General features: G+C 50.2%; 2 protein-coding genes across 10 annotated transcripts in view; one reads left to right on the top strand and one right to left on the bottom strand.

Moving 5' to 3' along the window:
• Positions 1-9,541, top strand: part of Pi4kb (phosphatidylinositol 4-kinase beta) — a 32,593-nt gene extending 23,052 nt beyond the window's left edge. For all 6 annotated transcript variants that reach the window (XM_032897793.1, XM_032897794.1, XM_032897790.1 and 3 more), the window contains 4 exons: positions 1,173-1,438; positions 7,137-7,269; positions 7,537-7,657; positions 8,677-9,541. In XM_032897793.1, coding sequence (XP_032753684.1) covers positions 1,173-1,438; positions 7,137-7,269; positions 7,537-7,657; positions 8,677-8,858 — 702 coding nt within the window. In that variant the 3' untranslated portion in view covers positions 8,859-9,541. The remainder of the gene's footprint in view (positions 1-1,172; positions 1,439-7,136; positions 7,270-7,536; positions 7,658-8,676) is intronic.
• Positions 9,505-18,487, bottom strand: Znf687 (zinc finger protein 687). 4 transcript variants are annotated; one of them, XM_032897784.1, is made up of 9 exons: positions 18,091-18,202; positions 13,141-15,269; positions 12,811-12,989; positions 12,293-12,469; positions 11,997-12,159; positions 11,514-11,843; positions 11,309-11,421; positions 10,997-11,138; positions 9,505-10,887 (listed from the first exon to the last, which is right to left on the bottom strand). In XM_032897784.1, exons 2-9 carry the CDS (start codon positions 15,250-15,252, stop codon positions 10,396-10,398), a joined length of 3,708 nt encoding a protein of 1,235 aa, XP_032753675.1. In that variant the 5' UTR covers positions 15,253-15,269; positions 18,091-18,202; the 3' UTR covers positions 9,505-10,395. The 4 variants fall into 4 exon arrangements, with proteins under 4 accessions (XP_032753675.1, XP_032753678.1, XP_032753677.1 ...); XM_032897787.1 differs by lacking the exon at positions 18,091-18,202 and adding an exon at positions 18,377-18,487 and having other exon boundaries at positions 9,751-10,887; XM_032897786.1 differs by lacking the exon at positions 18,091-18,202 and adding an exon at positions 17,883-17,990 and having other exon boundaries at positions 9,751-10,887.
• Positions 18,488-18,675: the final 188 nt, after the last annotated feature.

Raw genomic sequence — 18,675 nt, 5'->3', positions numbered from 1 at the left:
AGACAGGGTCACTGTCGTTCAAGTTTATCTGGAACTTATTAAGTAGTCCAGGCTGGCCTTGAACTCATGACAATGAAGTCACACATCAGCTTGAGTACTAGGATTACAGATGTGCACCACAGTGCCTGGCCAAACTGTGTTGAGATATTTATCACCTGGGTTGATGATATGTTCAATCCAATTCTGTATATTTGTAGGTTTCTTGAGGGATAGAAGTAACTTGAACTAACTTTCTCTTGATTTTGGTTTTGTTTTTTAGAAAGGATCTCACTTGTAGCCAAATGGAACTTGTTTTGTACCCTTTACACTCTCAGCCACTACTATTCTTGTGTCATCCCATTACTCATGCCTCAGCTTCCCAAATGCTAGGATTATAAGCAGTATATGACATGTGGCTTAAGTACATTCATTTTGTTTTGTTTTGAAGACAAGGTCTCATGTAATTCAGGCTGACCTCTGACTGGGCTGTAATCACAGTTGACCTCAAACTTATGATCTTCCTGCCTCTACATTCCAGCTGCTGGGAATACAGGCTTATGCCACCCTATCCAAAAGTATTTTCATTTTCTAAAGTACTTTCTCTGCCCCTAAAGCCCTGTCTTTTTTTTTTTTTTAAGATTTATTGATTTTATTTATATTAGTACACTGCCGCTGTGTTCAGATACCCCTTTACAGATGGTTGTGAGCCACCATGTGGTTGCTGGAAACTGAACTCAGGACCTCTGGAAAAGCAGTCAGTGCTCTTAACCGCTGAGCCATCTCTCCAGCCCCTAAAGCCCCGTCTTTTCATTACTCAAACATATATCCATAGCTCCTACTCTCCCTACTTAGGTGGTAGAGCTCCTGTTCTCTCTACCTCTTTCTTACCTCTCTGTGTAGTTTCTTCCCTTTGCCAGGCCCTGAACTTCCTTTTAAACTTCCCAGTTCTGTTATTTGTGGTTGTGTACACCTGTAATCCTAGAACATGTGGAGACAGGGCTCAGGAATTCAAGGTTGGCCTACATGAGTCCCTGTCTCCCACAGAAGACTTCCTGGTTCTTAGGAGGTCAGTGAGTCTGACTTATTTAATGTCCTGCAGTCCAAGACACCAAGGAGAGAGGTTGAAAAGAAAATGTTACTCTCTAGTTTGGAGAGAGATGAGCCACTCTCACTACCTTTGTGTCTCTTCACAGTCCATTTGGGAACAGGAGCGCGTGCCTCTCTGGATCAAGCCATATAAGATTCTTGTGATTTCAGCTGACAGTGGCATGATTGAACCAGTAGTCAACGCTGTGTCCATCCACCAGGTGAAGAAACAGTCACAGCTCTCCCTGCTCGACTACTTCCTGCAGGAGCATGGCAGTTACACCACTGAGGCATTCCTCAGTGCCCAGCGCAATTTTGTGCAAAGCTGTGCTGGCTACTGCTTGGTCTGCTACCTATTACAGGTCAAGGACAGGTAAGTGACTTGTGCCCTTCATCCCATCTTTCAGAGTGTTCTTCTCCCTTCACATGGAGTTCTTAGTTGGTGAGACAATGTACTTTTAGGGAAGATCTGTTTGTGTGACATTAAACCAGAGAGGAAAGCTGACAAGTGCTAGAGAAAGTGAGAAAGGAAACAGGATTTATAGGGGCGAACATTTGAGGGAATACAGAGAAAAGATAAAGGTGAGGACAGATGAAGTTGTGGGGGAAGATGAGGAAGTGTCATCAAAACATGGATAGCAGGCAGTGACATCGGCAGTACATGCGGCTGAAGCGTCTGGGGTTTTTTGTTTTGAGACAGGGTCTTTCTTTGTGACCCTGGCTGTCCTGAAACTTGATATGTAGACCAGGGTGGTCTTGAACTCACAGAGTTCTTCCTGCCTCTGCCTCCTGAGTGCTGGGATTAAAGACCTCTGCCACCACACTCAAGGAGAATTTTATTTTGCAGGATAGGAATGATGTGTTCTGGTCTTTGTCGATGCTGTATGGTGCTGAGGATGAGAGTTGGTGTGACTAAGTCCTTAACAAGAAAGCAAGAGATAACGGAGCCTGGTACCAGTGTCAGTGACCAAAAGCAAAAAAGGAAATGAATGAGGGATTCTATAGAGATAAACTTGAAATTCCCAGTCATACACTCCCCTTTCTACTCACTCCATGATTTTTAAAAAAAAAAAAATTTTAAAGATTTATTTTATTTATGAGTACACTGTACCTGTCCTCAGACACACCAGAAGAGGGCATCAGATGACATTACCATGTGGTTGCTGGGAATTGAACTCAGGACCTCTGGAAACGTAGTCAGTGCAAACTTTTTTTTTAATTGTGTTTGGCTATTTTTCCTGCATGTATGTCTGTCTGTGCACCTATTGCCAGTGGAGGCCAGAAATGGCATTGGATGCTCTAGGACTGGAGTTCTTGGCAGTCGTACGCCTCCATGTGGGTGCTGGGAAGTGATGCAGCATCCTCTGAAGGAGCAGCCCATGCTCTTAGCCACGGAGCCATCTCTCCTGTCTCTAATTTCCACAATTTTTTAGGATCTTTTGTTTTGTCTAGATTGTCATTTTTTTCCATACCACATGAATTTTATGAGGCCTAACCTCACATAGGTGAAGCATTTTATACATTAATAATGACTCCACCCATGCTCTGTCATCTAAAAGTATCTACAGGCAAGTGGTTTGGGGTCTGTGGCCTGAATGCTTCTTTTGGTTGAACCTTTCCCTGAACATACCATGGCTGGGGCCTGGCAAGTTGGTTCAGTGGGCCAATGGTATTGTTTAATCCCTGGAACCAACTCCATAGAGTTGTCATCTGATCTTCACGTATGGCACGTGCCATACATATGTACATTTGCGATCGCATGCAGACATACACACACACCATTTAAAAAAAAATTGATGACCTATGTCTCCAGGGCTCCCAGTGACATGGCAACCCATTAACGTTAGTCAGTTGAGCAGCTTCTCAAAGTCTAGCATCTATTTAGTGACTGCACATGATGGATACTCACCTACATCAAGTGAAAACCCTGTTAGGGGAGTGCTTCCTCAAGAGGGAGAGAAGTGTCAGTAGGAGCTTTGGGAGCCTAGCCCTCTCTGCTGGGCCTACAAGGAAATGAGAGGGCTGTATGTCTGAGAGCTGAGGGAGAGTGTAATCACATGGATCTTGACGAAAGTTTTAGACTGTCCCAGGGCTCAGCTCCAGGATTCAGTGAGTGGGGAGCAGGAAAGCTGGCACTAGTTAGACGTCAGGAATTTCACTTCAGAAACTGATATGTAAAGATAAAAGTAAATAACACCACCAAAAAGAAAATGTTTGGAAGATGAAAGCCTGTTCTTTGGCAAGGCAGAGAGCTGATAACCATTTTTTTATTCTGCTTTTTTAAAGTGTATGAACTTTTTACCAGCATGTATGTCTGTGTATAACTAGCATGGTGTGCCCAGCAGAGCCAAAAGGCATCAGCTCCCTTTGGAGTAGTGTTACAGATAGTTGTTAGCCACTGTGGATGCTGGGATTTGAACCCAGGTCCTCTTAGAAGAACAACCAATGCTCTTAACCACTGAACCATTTCTCCAGCCCCTGATAAACTATTCCTAACAACGTAAAAAAGAATAATCTGAGATGGTGATATAGCTCAAGTTTGAACAGTTCTTTGTTTAGCATGCACAATGCTCTGGATTTGATCCCCACTACCACATAAACCAGGCATGATGACCTGTAGACCTCACACTGGGAGGCAGAGGCAGGAAGTTCAAGATCATCCTAGCTATGTGGGGAATGTGAGGCCTGGACCACATGAGACCCTATCTCAAAAAAAAAAAAAAAAAAAAAAAAAAAAAAGACAACTGAGGACCATAATAAGAAGTGGCCACAAGTAAAAGAAAGTTGTTGGTGTTCATCAACTAGGTCTAGGCTCCAACTTGCTATAAAAATCACATACTCAACATGATTACACAAAACAAAGTAAAATCAGTCATCCTCATAACTGTCCTGCTTTAAGTCAGTCTGAAATAGAGGAGTGTGCCATGTTGGCCAAAACTGTTGCTTGTCATTACAGTAGCAATAGTATCTTCTTCAGCATAGCATGCAGAGTGTACCAGAGTGTGCAGTCATTGGTCTGGTGACTTATTTTTCATGTGCATTGGTGTTTTGCCTGCATGTATGTCTGTGTGAGGATGTCAGGTCCTCTGGAACTGGAGTTAAAGTTGTGAGCTGCCCTATAGGTGCTGAAAATTGAAGCTGGGTTCTCTTAAAGGAGAGCTTAACCACTCTTAACCCACTGAGCCATCTCTCCAGCCCCCATCAGGTGATTTTAACATTAATACAAACATGCTAAAACAGGCCCAGAAAAAGTAAATCATTCAAAATTGTTCTTTAGTAGAACTTCCCAGAGCTGCTTCTTTTTTTTCTTTTTAACTGTATTTCTACTTTATGTAAATGTTTTACCTGCATGTATGTCTGTACACCATCTGCATGCCTCATAGCCACAAAGGCCAAAAGAGAGTACCAGCCGCCCTGGAACTGGATGACAGTGAGCTGCCATGTGAGTCTCCAGAGTCAAGCCTTGGTTCTGAAGAAGAGGAGCCAGTGCTCTTTCCTGTTGGGCCATCTCCCCAAACTGCTTTTAAAAGCGGGGATGGTATGGGAAGGAGTGAGTGTGTGGCTTGGTTGTAGGGAGTTCACCTAGAATGCACAAAGCCCAGGCAGGATTCAGTCTCCAGTACTCTAAAACCAAGCATAGTGAGTGGCACACACTTGGGAGACACAGCAGAAGTTCAAGGTCATCCTCCTATGTTCCAGGACAGCTTGGGGTACATGAAACTGTCTCAAAAAGGAAAAAAAAAAATTTAAACACATCAACTAACAAAAAACCAGCAAAGGCATATGGATTTCTTTTGTATGTCACCCAGCCTTTTGGCTGTGCACTGTTGTAGGTCTCTGCCTATATAAAGGAAAGGTAGCTCAACAAAGGTAGGACCCATTTGGGCCAAAATTTTTATGTCTTATCACTTGGTTGGGTCCAATGTTAAGATTCAGTTCTTGGGGTTGGGGATTTGGCTCAGTGGTAGAGCGCTTGCCTAGCAAGCGCAAGGCCCTGGGTTCAGTCCCCAGCTCCGAAAAAAAGAAAAAAAAAAAAAAAAAAAGATTCAGTTCTTTACTCACTCTTATTTCTGGAAAAAATGTTCACTCTGGTATATCCAGGCAATAAGATCTTAATAGAAATTTGGAGCAAAATTGGACACAACTGTCACTTGGGGGAACTAAAAAAGAGCATGTCCACTGTGCAACCAAGAAACTTACCTCGTTTTATTAATGCACTTCAGGGGTTTCTAATAGTAGACTTTCCAGTAAATGGAATTTGTTATGTTCTGAATTTTAAAAGGTGAAATATAAATACATTTTTTTAAATTTATCCAAAAAAAGTCACTGTCAAAACAAATTAGGAACAGTAAATTAGGACAATTAAAAACAAAACAAAACCCTCTATGTCAAAAGGAGTCTCAAGACAGCTTTGAGGGTAGAAGCTAGGCCTGGCCAGGTAGTTAAGAGAACGAGAGAAACTGCCTATCACTAGGCATTCCGGGTGGGGGTGGAGTCACTTGTTCTCTACTGGGTCTAGACATCTAGAATTGTTCTGCTCTCTAGATTGTGTGGGTACTGCTACATTGTTAGTGCTTTCCCACAACTCAGGTGGGTCTTGCTCTCTCTCTACCCCTCCTTTCAGCCAGTCTGACCAACTCAGAGGTGGCCTTCAGCTGGGGCATGAGTGCTTGGCCTAACAGAGCTTCTATTGATAGCGAAAAGACTGGTCATGCTGAATAGGCCAGGCATCACATGATTAGCATGCTAATTGTTCTTCCTACTGACATTAACGTGGGAATCACAAAAACCTGAGGTATCTTCCTCTAACTACAGCTGGCCTGTAGTATGCCACTCCTAAGATTTTTTTTTAATGTAATTTGCCCCACTGTTTTACATTTAAAGTTTTTTCAGCACACACGATGGTTCATTCATGATCTTAGTACTTGGGAGGCTGAGGCAGACTTAGGCCACAACAGTAAATCCAGGCCAGCATGGGCTACAGTACAACATATCTTTAGGGGAGAGGAGAGCCTGAAGAAGTAACTTCAGTCCATAAAGTTATTACCATAAAATCATGAGTACCTGGGTTCAATCCCCAGAACCCACATAAAAATCCCTGGTGGGGTGACATTTTAATGCCAGGTGGGGAAGCAGAAACCAAAGGATTTAGTGTGTGAGCTGCCCTAGGGATCCCAATACTGAGGAGACTGATGCAGGTGGATCTCTGAGACTTTGAGGTTAATTTAGCAAGTACAGACCAGTCAGGCAGGGCTACAGTAAAAAAAAAAAAAAAAAAAAAAAGGTTACTAGGAACAATGCCTACATGGACTCTGGCATCCACACACAAGTGCACCTTTAAGGACCCACATACATAAACTGTTGCCCTCTCCTGATGGGACTTTGGTTCTGCCATGGACTAATTAAGAATTGAAAGAATCCCAGCACCCAGGAGGCAGAGGCAGATGACTGAGTTTGAGGCCAATTTGGTACGATGTAGTGAGTATCAGACCATCTGAGGCTGCATAGTGAAACCCTATCTCAAAAAAATCAACCAGGTAAACTGATTGTGAATGAGGACCTTGTGAGCTGCTGGAACCTCAGAAACCTTTTCTTCTTACCTGCATGCTTACTACTTAAGTCAGAATCAAGTCTGGGTACTAGAAGTACAATTGGGAGAGATTAGCATGTGTCAAGTGTGGCCTCTTTGAGAATGACCCTCAATTTAGGCTCCTCCAGACTAGACCTCCCAAGTGCTAGAATTACAGGCATGTGCCATCGTTCACACTCAGCCTATGTTGTGTTAGGGAACAAAGCAGGAAAAAGCATTACAGGCAAGCACTGTACCACCCTCAGCCTTTGGATAATCTTAAAACTATTTTTATTAAGCTGGTAATAACTGAATTTCATACCCCAGTCTTTCTTTGTAGCTTTCTAACTTCCTTTTGTTACTAGTTTTAGGTCCTAGGAAATTGACCCAGACTTGTAAGCAACAGGAAACATGGCTGAGGCCTCCCCTGACCAGTATAGTGAGGCCAGTGTTGCAGGTTGAGATCCAACCTAAGCCAAACTTACTGTTGCCTCTTCCTCAGGCACAATGGGAACATCCTTCTGGACGCAGAAGGTCACATCATCCACATCGACTTTGGCTTCATCCTCTCCAGCTCACCCCGAAACCTGGGCTTCGAGACGTCAGCCTTTAAGCTGACCACAGAATTTGTGGATGTAAGTCAAAAAAAGAGAGGTGCTTCCAAGGGTCACTGTGTTCTTCCTCTGAGAGGAGCTGATGGGCTCCCCGAAATTAGGAACAGAACAGAAATGCCAATAAGTCAGGATGAGGCAGGATTTCCCGGGAGCTTTTTTAGGGGAAAAAAATGTGAAGAAAGCGATAGTGAAATTTAACATGATTGCCTTAAGAAAAGGAAGTTTGAGAGGCCCACAGGAAAAGAACCCACTAGAATTCCTCTGTGCAGACCCTCTCCTTGCTTCCAGGTTATGGGCGGCCTGAATGGTGATATGTTCAACTACTATAAGATGCTCATGCTGCAAGGGCTGATCGCTGCTCGCAAACACATGGACAAGGTGGTACAGATTGTGGAGATCATGCAGCAAGGTGCGGCTCTGGGGGGCCCTGGCCTGGGGCCTCAGGTTGGGTTGCCTGCAATTTAGAACTTTTAGGAAGTTGACTCCACCTCAAGACTCAGGTGGGGGAACATTTCTCAGGGGGGGTCTCCATTTCCCTCTTAGAACATTTTTCACCCTGGCAGAACTGGTTTTGGAGGAGGGGCAGGAGAAAAGGAATAGCAGAAAGCTCTTAGGTACCCTCATGAGAAAACAGACCCACCTTCAGCCTCCTGGTTGTCCCATTCTCCCAGTCAACTCTATGCCTCAGTCTCCTTCGCCCTTCTCTGTTACTTCTACCCACCTTTCTCCCATTACACTTAGCCTGACTGCCCTGACCCCGACCACCACCTATCCTATCCTGCTCTGATCTTCCCTGCCTTTTTCCTTTCACTTTGCCACTTCCTCAGTACCTCAGTTTTTTGCACAGGACTCCCTCCTCTTCCAGTTCCTCTGGGCCCCTCTTCTTCCCCCCACCCCAGACTCCAGATGCTTACTCTACCTCAGCTGCCAGCCTCCTCCTCCCCATCCTTGCCCCTACCCCACAGGTTGCCGACGTTGCTCAGGAGCATCTCTGTCTGGCCCCGTGGTGACGGTGGCTCAGGTCATCTGTGAGTGTCAAACCTAGCATAGGCAGAGGCCTGCAACCAGATAAGTGCAGGGCCCATTCCCAGACGCTCCTCCCAGCCTTCCTTCCCTCTGGGCCCTAAGGCGTCTCTCGAATGCTTACTGGGGGAAGTTGTGGGCTTGCCTTTCCCTATCCTGCCCACATACTCCCACTTTCAGAGGAACTAAGGAGTATGGGATGAGGATGGGCTGAAAACAAGACTTCCTGATTGGTTTTCTCTGCACAAGCAGAATTGCTCTACACCATCAAGGATCTGGGTGGTGGGGAGGGAAGGAGTACTCTTGATACCTCTAGCTCTTTTCCCTGTGGCTACTAACTACTGGCCTGCCTTCCTAATTGTCCATGACCTTTAATTGCCACTGCTCCCCCCCCATCCTCCCCAGGTTCTCAGCTTCCTTGCTTCCATGGCTCCAGCACCATTCGCAACCTCAAAGAGAGGTTCCACATGAGCATGACTGAGGAGCAGCTGCAGCTGCTGGTGGAGCAGATGGTGGACGGCAGCATGAGGTCCATCACCACCAAACTCTACGATGGCTTTCAGTACCTCACCAATGGCATCATGTGACACCACTTTCAGGCCCAGAAGTGGTGGGATTGAAGGCACCCTCCTTAGGAGGACCCTTGCCTAAGAAAACCTAAATCACAAAATCCCACCTACCTAACCACCTACCCAAGGGAAACGGAAGGCAAAAAACACAAAGGATCATGTGGTAACCATGAGAGCTGGCCAAAGGGTAGGAGAGCCAACCATGGGGTCCAGACTTGCTGGGGCTTCCCCACCTCTTGCTGTGTCAGTATTACCACCTGACAGATCCCAGGACTCACTGCCCTCCAGAGAACAGAGGTGATGAACATGAGGAGGACTGGAACCTTCTTCCCCTCGGGGAATCTCAGAGGTTTTCTACAAAACCATCTTTTATTTTCCCTGGGTCCCAGCAAGATGGGAGGAGTGGGTTCTTGGTACTTAGGACTTAATCCTATGTTTGGCCATGCTGCTGCCCAACTCTGTCCCCATCTGGGGGCTGACCCCTAGCCCACATTCCCGACAGGTGGGTCCTGCACTTGCTTAGGTTCCCCATCATGGGGGTAAGGAAGGGAACTGACACGATCCCTCTAATATATTGAGGGTATTGGCTTAGCCATGGGGAAATTTCTCACCCTGATCCTTTCCTCACACCCAGGGAAATAGCTCTCATTTTTTTTTTTTTTAATTTTTAATTTTTGTTTGAAATAAAGTCCTTAGTTAGCCATCTGCGTCTTGTTGCTTCTGGGGGGTGAGAGTGCTTGGAAGGGGTTAAGTCCAGCATACAAAAGGCACAAACACACAAGATGAAGGAAGACTGCTCTTTCCATCTGTCTGTCAGTGCTGCCTCTTCCCTGAGAAAGCTTCCCCGGTTCTGACTCACCCCTCCCTATCAGGGCACATTATCCAACTCACATAAAAAGAAAAGCCTGAATGGGGATTAAACCACAAGCAGTTTTAATGGTCTGGTTTTCTCCCTCCTGTTTCTCCACTGTTAGTATTACTACTACAAGAATAAAGGATTCCTGAGAGTTGGTCCTCTCCTCTCCCTGGACCCCACTTGACAGGACTCATCCCCACCAATCCCACCCCCACCCCTAAATTTCTGGGGGAAAAGACAAATGGAAGGCACTGCAGGGATTGGGGTGGGGGGTGTTAGTGCCAATGAGTGTTGGAGGAAGGGATACTAGGGCAGAACCCAGCCCAGAGGAAGAAATACTGGTCTGTGCCTGAAGAACTCTAGTAGAGGGGTAGAAGCTAGACCCTGTACATCCTTCAGTCTGTCCCTGTGCCTGTCTAGCAAGCAGGCTTGCCAAGGTCCCATCCTCCCACACAGTTGCTGGGAGTCTGCAGCAGAAGCATTAGTGTTGGACTTAGAAAGGAAGGACCTACTTTACTTAAGTAGGACCTAGGGGCCAAACCCAAGAGGGAGGGGGGTGCAAGTCACTAGAATCCTCAAAAGCCTTTCCCTCAGGGATGGAGAGAGAAGTAAATATTAAAACTCCCAGCCCAGGGAGGTGACAGCAGCAGTGAAACCCAAGTCTCAGGGAAGAGGCCTGGTCAATCTGAAGCCTGGGACCTAGTTGTCCCCACTGCCTCCCTGCCGGGCCCTGATGAATGCCATGCCATGCGTGCGAAAATGGGTCTTGAGGTTCAGAGGGCTATCACAGCTCTTGCCACAGACCTTACAAGTCAGAGGGCCTCCAGAAGCAGGCAAAGGTGAGTCTCCACCCTCTGGGTCAGAGCGTAATGGAGGAGCCTCCTCTTCCCCATCTCCCAGTCCCAGGACACTGGCTTTACCCCCAGCCCGTCTCTTCTTGTGGCTAATGAACCGGTGGCGGCTCAACGAGCCAGGGGAAGCAAAGCACAAGCCACAGTCAAGGCACTGCTGAGTGCCACCATCCACCCTCAAGCCCACAAGGCTCTGTTCTGCTGAGCCACTGCTTCTATAGCGCAGAGGACCGTGGCCTCCTGACCCAGGGCCACCCCTCAGGGACTTGGCTGGTGGTGTTGTACTGTCAGGTTCCTCACTGCATGAGTCAGAAGACTGGCGGCGTTTCCGTCCTGGCCCCTAGAGAAAAGTGGAAGAAACCGGGCCTCACCATCACCCTGGTTTCCTGAGACCAACCAAGGTCACACTAGTTTCTCAATCCCATGACATAAGGAAGGCCTTTTCTTACCTGGGCTCTACCACCAGAGCCTCGAACCAGGGAGCCTCCTCGACCAGAAGACTGGGTCCCAAGAGGCAAGCCATGCCGGACCTGGACATGCTTCTCCAGGATCAGGCGACTGCTGAAGGTGCGCTTTCCCTCTGTACAATACCTAGCAGAGGTAAAGTGGGCAAGATGGCACCAGAGGCACAGGCAAAGGCCAAGACCCATAGCTCTTAAGAGAAGGCAGGCTGCCACAGCAGAGGGTGGCCTCGACCTTCAGATCCCTCAAGCAAGAGACAGGCGGCCAGGTATTCTCTGGGAGGAATGAGTAAGGGTTACCTGCATGGATAAACTCGCTTGATTCCCTCATGGTTGACCCTGACATGGCGCCTCAGGCTTGGGGCAGAGCAGAAGGAACGCTCACACAGGCGACAAGGGAACTTTTTCACTGACTAGAGCAAAGGGTGGAATTTTTGGGTCACTCAGGTCAACCCCAAGGCTGCCTGCCCTCCAGTCCCACCTCTCCCAGGTGAACCCAGCTCACCTTGCCGTGTTCCTTCTTCATGTGAGTCACATACTCATCCCGCTCAGGACACCAGGAGTGACAAATTCCACAAGTCCAGCCCCCAGGCCCCCCACCCCCACCTTTGATGCCTTTGTTTCCCAGTTCCCTTCGGGCTCTTTTAGCTGGGCGGGGAGGATCAGGAGAGCTGGGCAGCTCTTCCTCAGAAGTGGAGGAAGATTCCTCAGTAGCAGGGGCCGCCTCAGCCTGAGACACAGCCAGCTCCTCTGGCTCAGTCTTGGGGGTCAAAAGGGCGCCTCCAGCCCCTTTTCCAGCTGCCTCTTCCCCTACACGTCCAGACTGATGAGTATTCTAGAAGACAAGGAAGATGGCTAGGTGGAGGAGAGCCTGCCTTTGCCAAAGTCCTCACTTCCCCCTTGCTCCCCACTGCCAGAGGGTTCTATGACCGAGTTCAAGTCAGCACCGCTAGCTCAGCAGCCACGCCCGGGCCCTTTGCTCCTGTACCTTGAGATGTTCCAGCATGGTTCTTTTTTGGGCAAAAAGCAGAGGACAAGATGGGCACTTAAACACACTGACACGCTGGGGCAGTAAGTGCTGGTCAAAGTGTGAGGAGAGGAGGGGTTTGTGAGTGAAGACCGTATCGCACATGGCACACTTATAGATCAGCCTGTGGGGGCAGAGAGTCAGTATAAACATGAGGGATAGCAGAGCCCTTCTCTGCACCCAACCCTCCAGTCCACCACCCCACCACCTCTTCCCAGCCCACCTCGCCACCATGCTCCCTCCTCCCCAGGTCTCACTTGGCTTGTTGGGTAAGGAAGCTTGGATGCTGGGAGTAGAGGTGGGCGTGGGCGCTGGGTGCAGACTTGAAGGCCATGGGGCAGATGGGGCACTTGTGGAAAACTTCGCAGTGTGATGCCTGTATGTGGGACTTGATGGAGTTCGCACCCCCAAACACCACTGCACAGCTGGGGCACCTTGGAGAAGAAGTGGGGGGTACTACAGTAAGGTAGGGGCATCTCCAGCACCCCTCTTGTTCCTGAAGACAAGGTGAATTTCAAAAGGAAATCAACAAAGGAGCATGAGCAAGGCAGAAAAAGGAAGGAGGCTCAGTCCCCAAGAGAGGTCTGAGAAGCAGGGCTGGAATTCCACCAGGGACCCAGCTCGCCACTGCACCCACACTACGTGACTTGGTGGCAGGGTATAGGGTGTGTCAGCACAGTAGGAAAAACGATGGCTCTCCTTGAGAAGCCAGTTTATAAGGTTGCTGCTAACCACCAGATCCTAAAGTTCTAATGAGGAACTGAGGGTCAGGCACCTGTATCCTACACGGCGAGAGAAATGCAGACAGGCCTCTCGAAGATGGGTCTGAAAATTAGCTTGTAGGAAGTTGCCCCCACACTCAGGACAGACGTGGGGGGGTCGGTTCTTATGTGTGCGCTGGTGGGCACTGAAGCTGCAGCGATTGGGGAGCATCATGGGGCAGGATGGACACACCTATCAAGAGGTTAAAAAAGGTTAACTGATGACGGGGTGCCCTGTATCCCATCCCTTTGTTTAAGTAAGCTCCCAGAACCTTCCTGGATTTTTACCTCCATAGAATCTGGCTGTCCCTTCCCCCAGAGAAGGGAAACGAGAACCAACTCACATTGCTGGTAGACCCAAGCGCAGGAGGGCCCAGCTGCTGGAAGTGGGCTGCCATGCCAGCCTTGTCGCGGCACTGCTCCTTGCACTCCAGACAGCGAAAGCACGTGTAAACAGAGGCAGCAGGGGGGGCAGGGGGCTCTGTTGGGAGTGGCAGCACAGGAGCTTCAGTGGCAACTGTAGTGATGGTAGAGGAAGTGACAGCCCCCTCCCCCTTGCCCAAAACAGGCAAGGCCAGAGGTCCAGGAACAGGTGGGACAGCCACAGGCAGCAGGGGTGTGATGTCTGGCTGCCCCACCATCTGGTCAAGGGCTACAGGCCTCATGACCAAATGTGAGCACTGCATGACAAGCCCCTTGTCTTTGTGCTCACGGGCATGCAGGAGTAGGCTACACTTGTTGAAGAAAACCAGGCGACGGGCACAGTGGTTACAGGTGACCTCTATACGCATGCTTCTGCGATCATAGTGCCGTGCCAGGCTCTTCTCCAGTGAGAAGGCATCTCCACACTCAAGGCAGCGGTAGCCTGTTGGAGGCAGGGCCAGACCAGCCTCAGCTGGTGGACTCAGGTTTGGTCTATAAGCAGGCAGCAGATTCTTGCTGTTGAGAATCTTGTTGAAGGCCTCTACCAGGCTGGACTGGGTTCGAGAGATCACCGAGCCACCGGCTGTGCCTGGCCCGGTAGCAGACTTAGAAGGCTGTACCATCACCACAGAGGCACCGTTCACCTTCTGCCCCCCAAGGGTAAACCCTGTCCGCACCTCAGCCTTGGGCAGAGTTTGGGGCACCAAACCTAACACATTCTTAGTCATAGTCTTAGGGCTGGTGGCATTCCCCCCTGGTAGAACCACAGCTTTGCGGGCCACACTAGCTGCCATGAGCATAGCAGTGCTAGCATTCTGGATGGTAGCCACAGGCAACACTGTACCTTTCAGCCTTGTGCCATCACCCAACTGGACACTCACCACCTTAGGACCCTCAGGGGTTGGAGTTACAGGGGACAGTTTGAGGAAGCTAGCTTCAGCCAGGAAGGCCCCCTCAGCCAAAGGGGCAGGAGGATCAGGTTCTGAGGGAACCCGGGTTACAGTTCTTGTGATATTCCCGCAGGATGTTTTAATGGTCTTGATCCGCACCTTGAGGGGCCTAGAAGAGCTGGAGGAGGCAGGGGAGTCATTGCTGTCCTCATCTGCAGCCTCAGCTCCACTAGAGGGGCTCTGGGGACTTCTTGGGGGAGACTTGTCCACTGTTCCCTCATCTTCTTCCTTCAGGGGTTTACAGCTGGGTGCCTTTACAGGAGAAGCAGGAGGGCTCTGGTGTCCTGGAGACTGCTTAAAGGACACCCCAGCCACCTGTGGGGGTGAGACACTGGCAGGGACGCCTGCTGCCTCAGGGCTGGAGCCGGAGTTTCTCTGGGTTAGGCCCTGGGAATGGTGAGGGCTGCAGCTTTCCTGTTTCAAGGCCCCTTGAGGCAAGAGAGAAGTAGGAGGCAGCAGGGTTGAGCCATTTTCTGGGGCCAGTTCAAAAGTAGTGGAGAAAGGAGGTGGGGCCATGTCACCATCCCGAGGTAGGGATGGTTCAGGAGGTAGGGGATCTGTGTGGTCTCCTGGTTCAGACCCAAAATGAGCAAAAAGGTCCAAGCATGTCTTGCCTTCCCCAGCTTTTTCTTCCCAGGCATCCCCACTGGCAGGTGCAGAAGAATGGGGGGTTTCTGAGAGGGATGGCTCAGGACCCCCGAATCCATTTTGCATGAGACAAGACCCCACAGGTCCTTCCTTAGTTACATCCCCAGCCTTGGTCTCTTCCTCTGAATTCCCAGTCAGGGTCTCAGACTGCTCTGGACACACTGTGTTCTTCACAATGACGCTGACTGTAGAAGTATCCGGGGGTTGTGGGAGGCCATGATCAGAGGCCTCAGCTGCACTCTCAGGGTCATTCTCAGCGGCAGCCGCTGCTTCTCTGTCTTTAGAATCACCTCCTACACTGGATTCTGGTTTCCCCTGGCCTCCTGGTCCCTCATTTTCTTCTGGCCCAGAGTGAATGGCTTCATTTGCATCAATGTCAGGGATGTCAAAAGCAGCAAGGAGGTCATCAAAATCAGGGGTTTTCATGTCCCCCATAGTGACAGGTCCCAGACCTAATGAAAATAGTAAAAGTGAGGGAAGGTCAGGATCCCCAATATCTAGACCCTGAACCTCACTTCTCGATACTCTATATTTACCCCTCAGACTCAGTACATCTCCATTATGTATGAGTCCTGGAGAACTGCTTGACGGATTCAGTGTGCCAAACCCTAAAACCAGGTTAGTGGGAAGACACTAGGTACTGCCAGAGTCAAAGCCCAGAGAAAACTAGAAAGAGATTCTTAGAAATACAAAGAAAAGAAGAGAAGTTGAAGGTTCTCAGAGATCATCTCTGCACAGAACCAATTAATCCACAGGAATATCAAGGAGGATGGCAGACATAATGCTCTAGGTTTCAGGCCTTGAGTCAGCATGGGATCAGTATTACTGAATACATGGAATATGAATTGGGGTCCACAGAGATCTGAAAGGCCATTTACACACAGAGCAGTGATTATGGTTAAAACTTAAATTACTCTGCCTTTAGCTTTATCACTGCTGTTCAAGCAAGTTACACTGCCTTACTTTTGCTGTCTCAAAGAGTGGACAAGTAACCCATTCATCAAAGTCCTACAAACATAAAATCGTATGTGTGAGTGTCAAAGCCAGAATACAATTTATTAATGCAGTTGGGCCAAATTAGGACATGTGAGATCAAGCAGGAGCTGGCTGCACTGGGAAGAAATATGTACTGGCTGCCTAGGGCTAGGGTCAGAGCTGAGTCAGAGGTCGTCTAAAGCCGTATCTGAAAGATCGGGAGCTCCTCCTGGCACCCAGAGCCCTAGCATGGTCATCAAGGAGAAACAGATTCAAGGCAGAAAGAATAAGACACAGAAAAAGGGGGGGGGGGCACGCATAGTCACAAGGGCCCAGCTAAGTCCTCCTGTCACAAACACCTGCTGCTTGCACACCTTCCCCAGAGTGTCTTCCCTCCTCCCTCCTCTACCTTGCTCTCTCAGGGTTAAGACTCTAGGGTACAAGCTGATCCAACATAGCTATCACACTGGGGGGAGCTCCTCCTTCCCACTGTCCTTTCTGCTCTGAGCTCCTCACCATCTACCCTCTAACTCAAATTCTACCTTCTTGGGTAACAGTAGCCCCTTAACCTGGCCCAGGGAGAACTGGGGGAGGGGTGGTCCCACAAGATTTATGTGTCACTAAAGCAACAAGGACGCCAGCTTAGAGACTGTAGGAGACCCAAGCTCTATCCTCTATTTGTTCTCAACCATAAGTAATTCTGTATCTAGGAAGACTCAACAAAGAAGGGACAATTTCGCCCCACTTTACACATTCCCTGCCCAGGATGCAAGCCATTTCCCAGAGCCAATTCTCTCACCTCTTTCCAGCCTTCAGACTGTAACTAGAGATAGTCCCAGCAGGTGGTGGCTGGCATTGCACGGACCAAGGTGGGGGTGGGGGGCAAGAGTACCAACTAGAGGAAGAAAGGGTAGTCCTCCTTGTACATTACCCCTCTACTTAATTCTGCACATTCTGGGTTTGAACAAAACCCTTAGTTTTAACCCAGATGAATCGATAGGTAACTCTTCAATTCGGCTCTCCCAGGTTGGGAGACCTGGGCTACCTTCCCACTCAAGCTCCCAGCAGGGTGGGTCGGTGGAGTACAAACCAATGGGGACTAAGAAAACACCTGCGAACCTACCTCTCCCAACTACCTCCCTCTGGCGTGCAAGTGACTTGGAGGTCATCCGATAGCCACCTGGAGCAGACAGTGGGCCAAGCACAGAGGCTTAAGGCCAATGAAGATCCTCCACTCAGCCGCCAGGCCTCTGGTGCTGCCATCTCCCTACTCCCTACCCACTTTCCTCCTCTCTCTGTTCTCCAAAAGCAAAAAGAAGGGGCTTAATAGGAAGAGGGTGAACAGACACCGGTCGGGTGGGGGCTGCATTGCCCTTTGCCCAAGGCCTACAGCGCAGATCAAAACGAAGGGGCCAGAGCACGGCCAGGGGCGATTAGGCTGCGGCCAAGCTGGGCAGCGGGCGGCATTTAAGTCCCTGCCATCTGCCAGGGACTGGCGCGGAAAGTAAGTCCGGGGTTTCGGGTAGGGGACGAGAAGTACATTAAAAAACTAAAAGGTAAACTGAGGCGAGTGGTGCTTCTTTCACTTTCACCGGTTAAGAACTCAAAGCAGGGCCTCGGCTAGGCCAGGCCCTTAGGATCTGCGGCGCTGCACACCGGGGGCTAGGACTCCCCGGCAGTGGGGAGTGGCGCGAGGGGAGTGGAGACACAAGAGGGGGCGGTCCCTCCGTGATTCTAAGCTCTGCAGCCAGGTCAGTCCCGACTCGAACCTGGTCCCCTTCATCTCTGCGCGCCTCGCAGCTTGCCCCGGCTCCGACCCCACAAGCTCTCTCCAAACCCGAGGATTGCGAGGCGCGCACCAGGCTCGAGGCGCCAGCCTGAGTCCTGCCCGGGCCCCGACGCTGACCAGCACCCGGTCGGGATGCAGGCTCCTCTCCGGCTGGGCCCAATTCCCCCGCCCCCACCGCCCAGCACGGACACCATTTTAGGTCGCGACATCCAGCAGCCTTGAGTCCCCCGGCCGCACTCCGACTGCCTCTCAGTCTAGAAGCGCCAGGACTTAGGGGTCCAGGAACCCCCTCCCACGTTACCGGGCTAGGGGCAGTGCTTCCAGCAAACTGGAGTTCCCAGCGCTTGTCCTCGAAGAAGAAGGCAGCGACCCCGCCAGGCAAGCAGCCGCCCCGGGGGGCGGCGGCACGGAGAAGGGGGTAGTTGACCAAGTGGGGGAGGGGCAGGGGTATTTACCCGCCCCCCCTGGGGGCGGAGCCAGGGGCGGGTATTTGCCGCGAGCATGCTTACTTGTTCCGATCCTAGTGCGGGCCGAGACCCTACGGCCTCCCCCCGTTCCAGCCGCCACCGCCGCTGCCGCCGCCGCCGCCCTCCCCGCGGCCGCCGCTACTTCCTGCTTCTCTCCGCTTCGGCCTCCCCTCTCCCTCAGCTCCCTCCGCGCTCCTAGTCCGAGCTGCCCGCTTTCATACTCGCCATTGGCTAGTAGACCCGTCATTCAACCATGAGCCCCACCCTGCCCTGTACGGGGTTGGCCCTCCACACCCCGCTCGGAACTGGCCCCTCATAGTCTTCTCACCGCGATTGGACGAAGGGCCTGGGCCCTGTGGAGAAGCCTCTCCCCATTGGCTGCTCCGGAGTCCACCTGCCCCGTCTGCGCAGCCCGAAAGCCATTGGCCGCCGCCGCTGTCGCTTAGCAAGAAGTCAGCCTTAGTCTCCGCTTTGGGTTGCGAGGGGTGACTAGCTCAGAAGCGTGGCCGTTCTCTCTATTGGTCGCTCGAAGCTGGACACTGCATCACGTATGCAAACTTAGGAACTCTAGCTGTATGGCAACGCGTCTAGGGGAACCTCGTCGGCTCCGTGTGGAACCTGGGTGTT

The sequence above is a fragment of the Rattus rattus genome, chromosome 3, assembly GCF_011064425.1.
Source record: "Rattus rattus isolate New Zealand chromosome 3, Rrattus_CSIRO_v1, whole genome shotgun sequence".
Lineage (NCBI taxonomy): Eukaryota > Metazoa > Chordata > Mammalia > Rodentia > Muridae > Rattus > Rattus rattus.
Note: the sequence above shows the minus strand (reverse complement) of the source record. Positions and strands in the feature narration are given on the sequence as shown.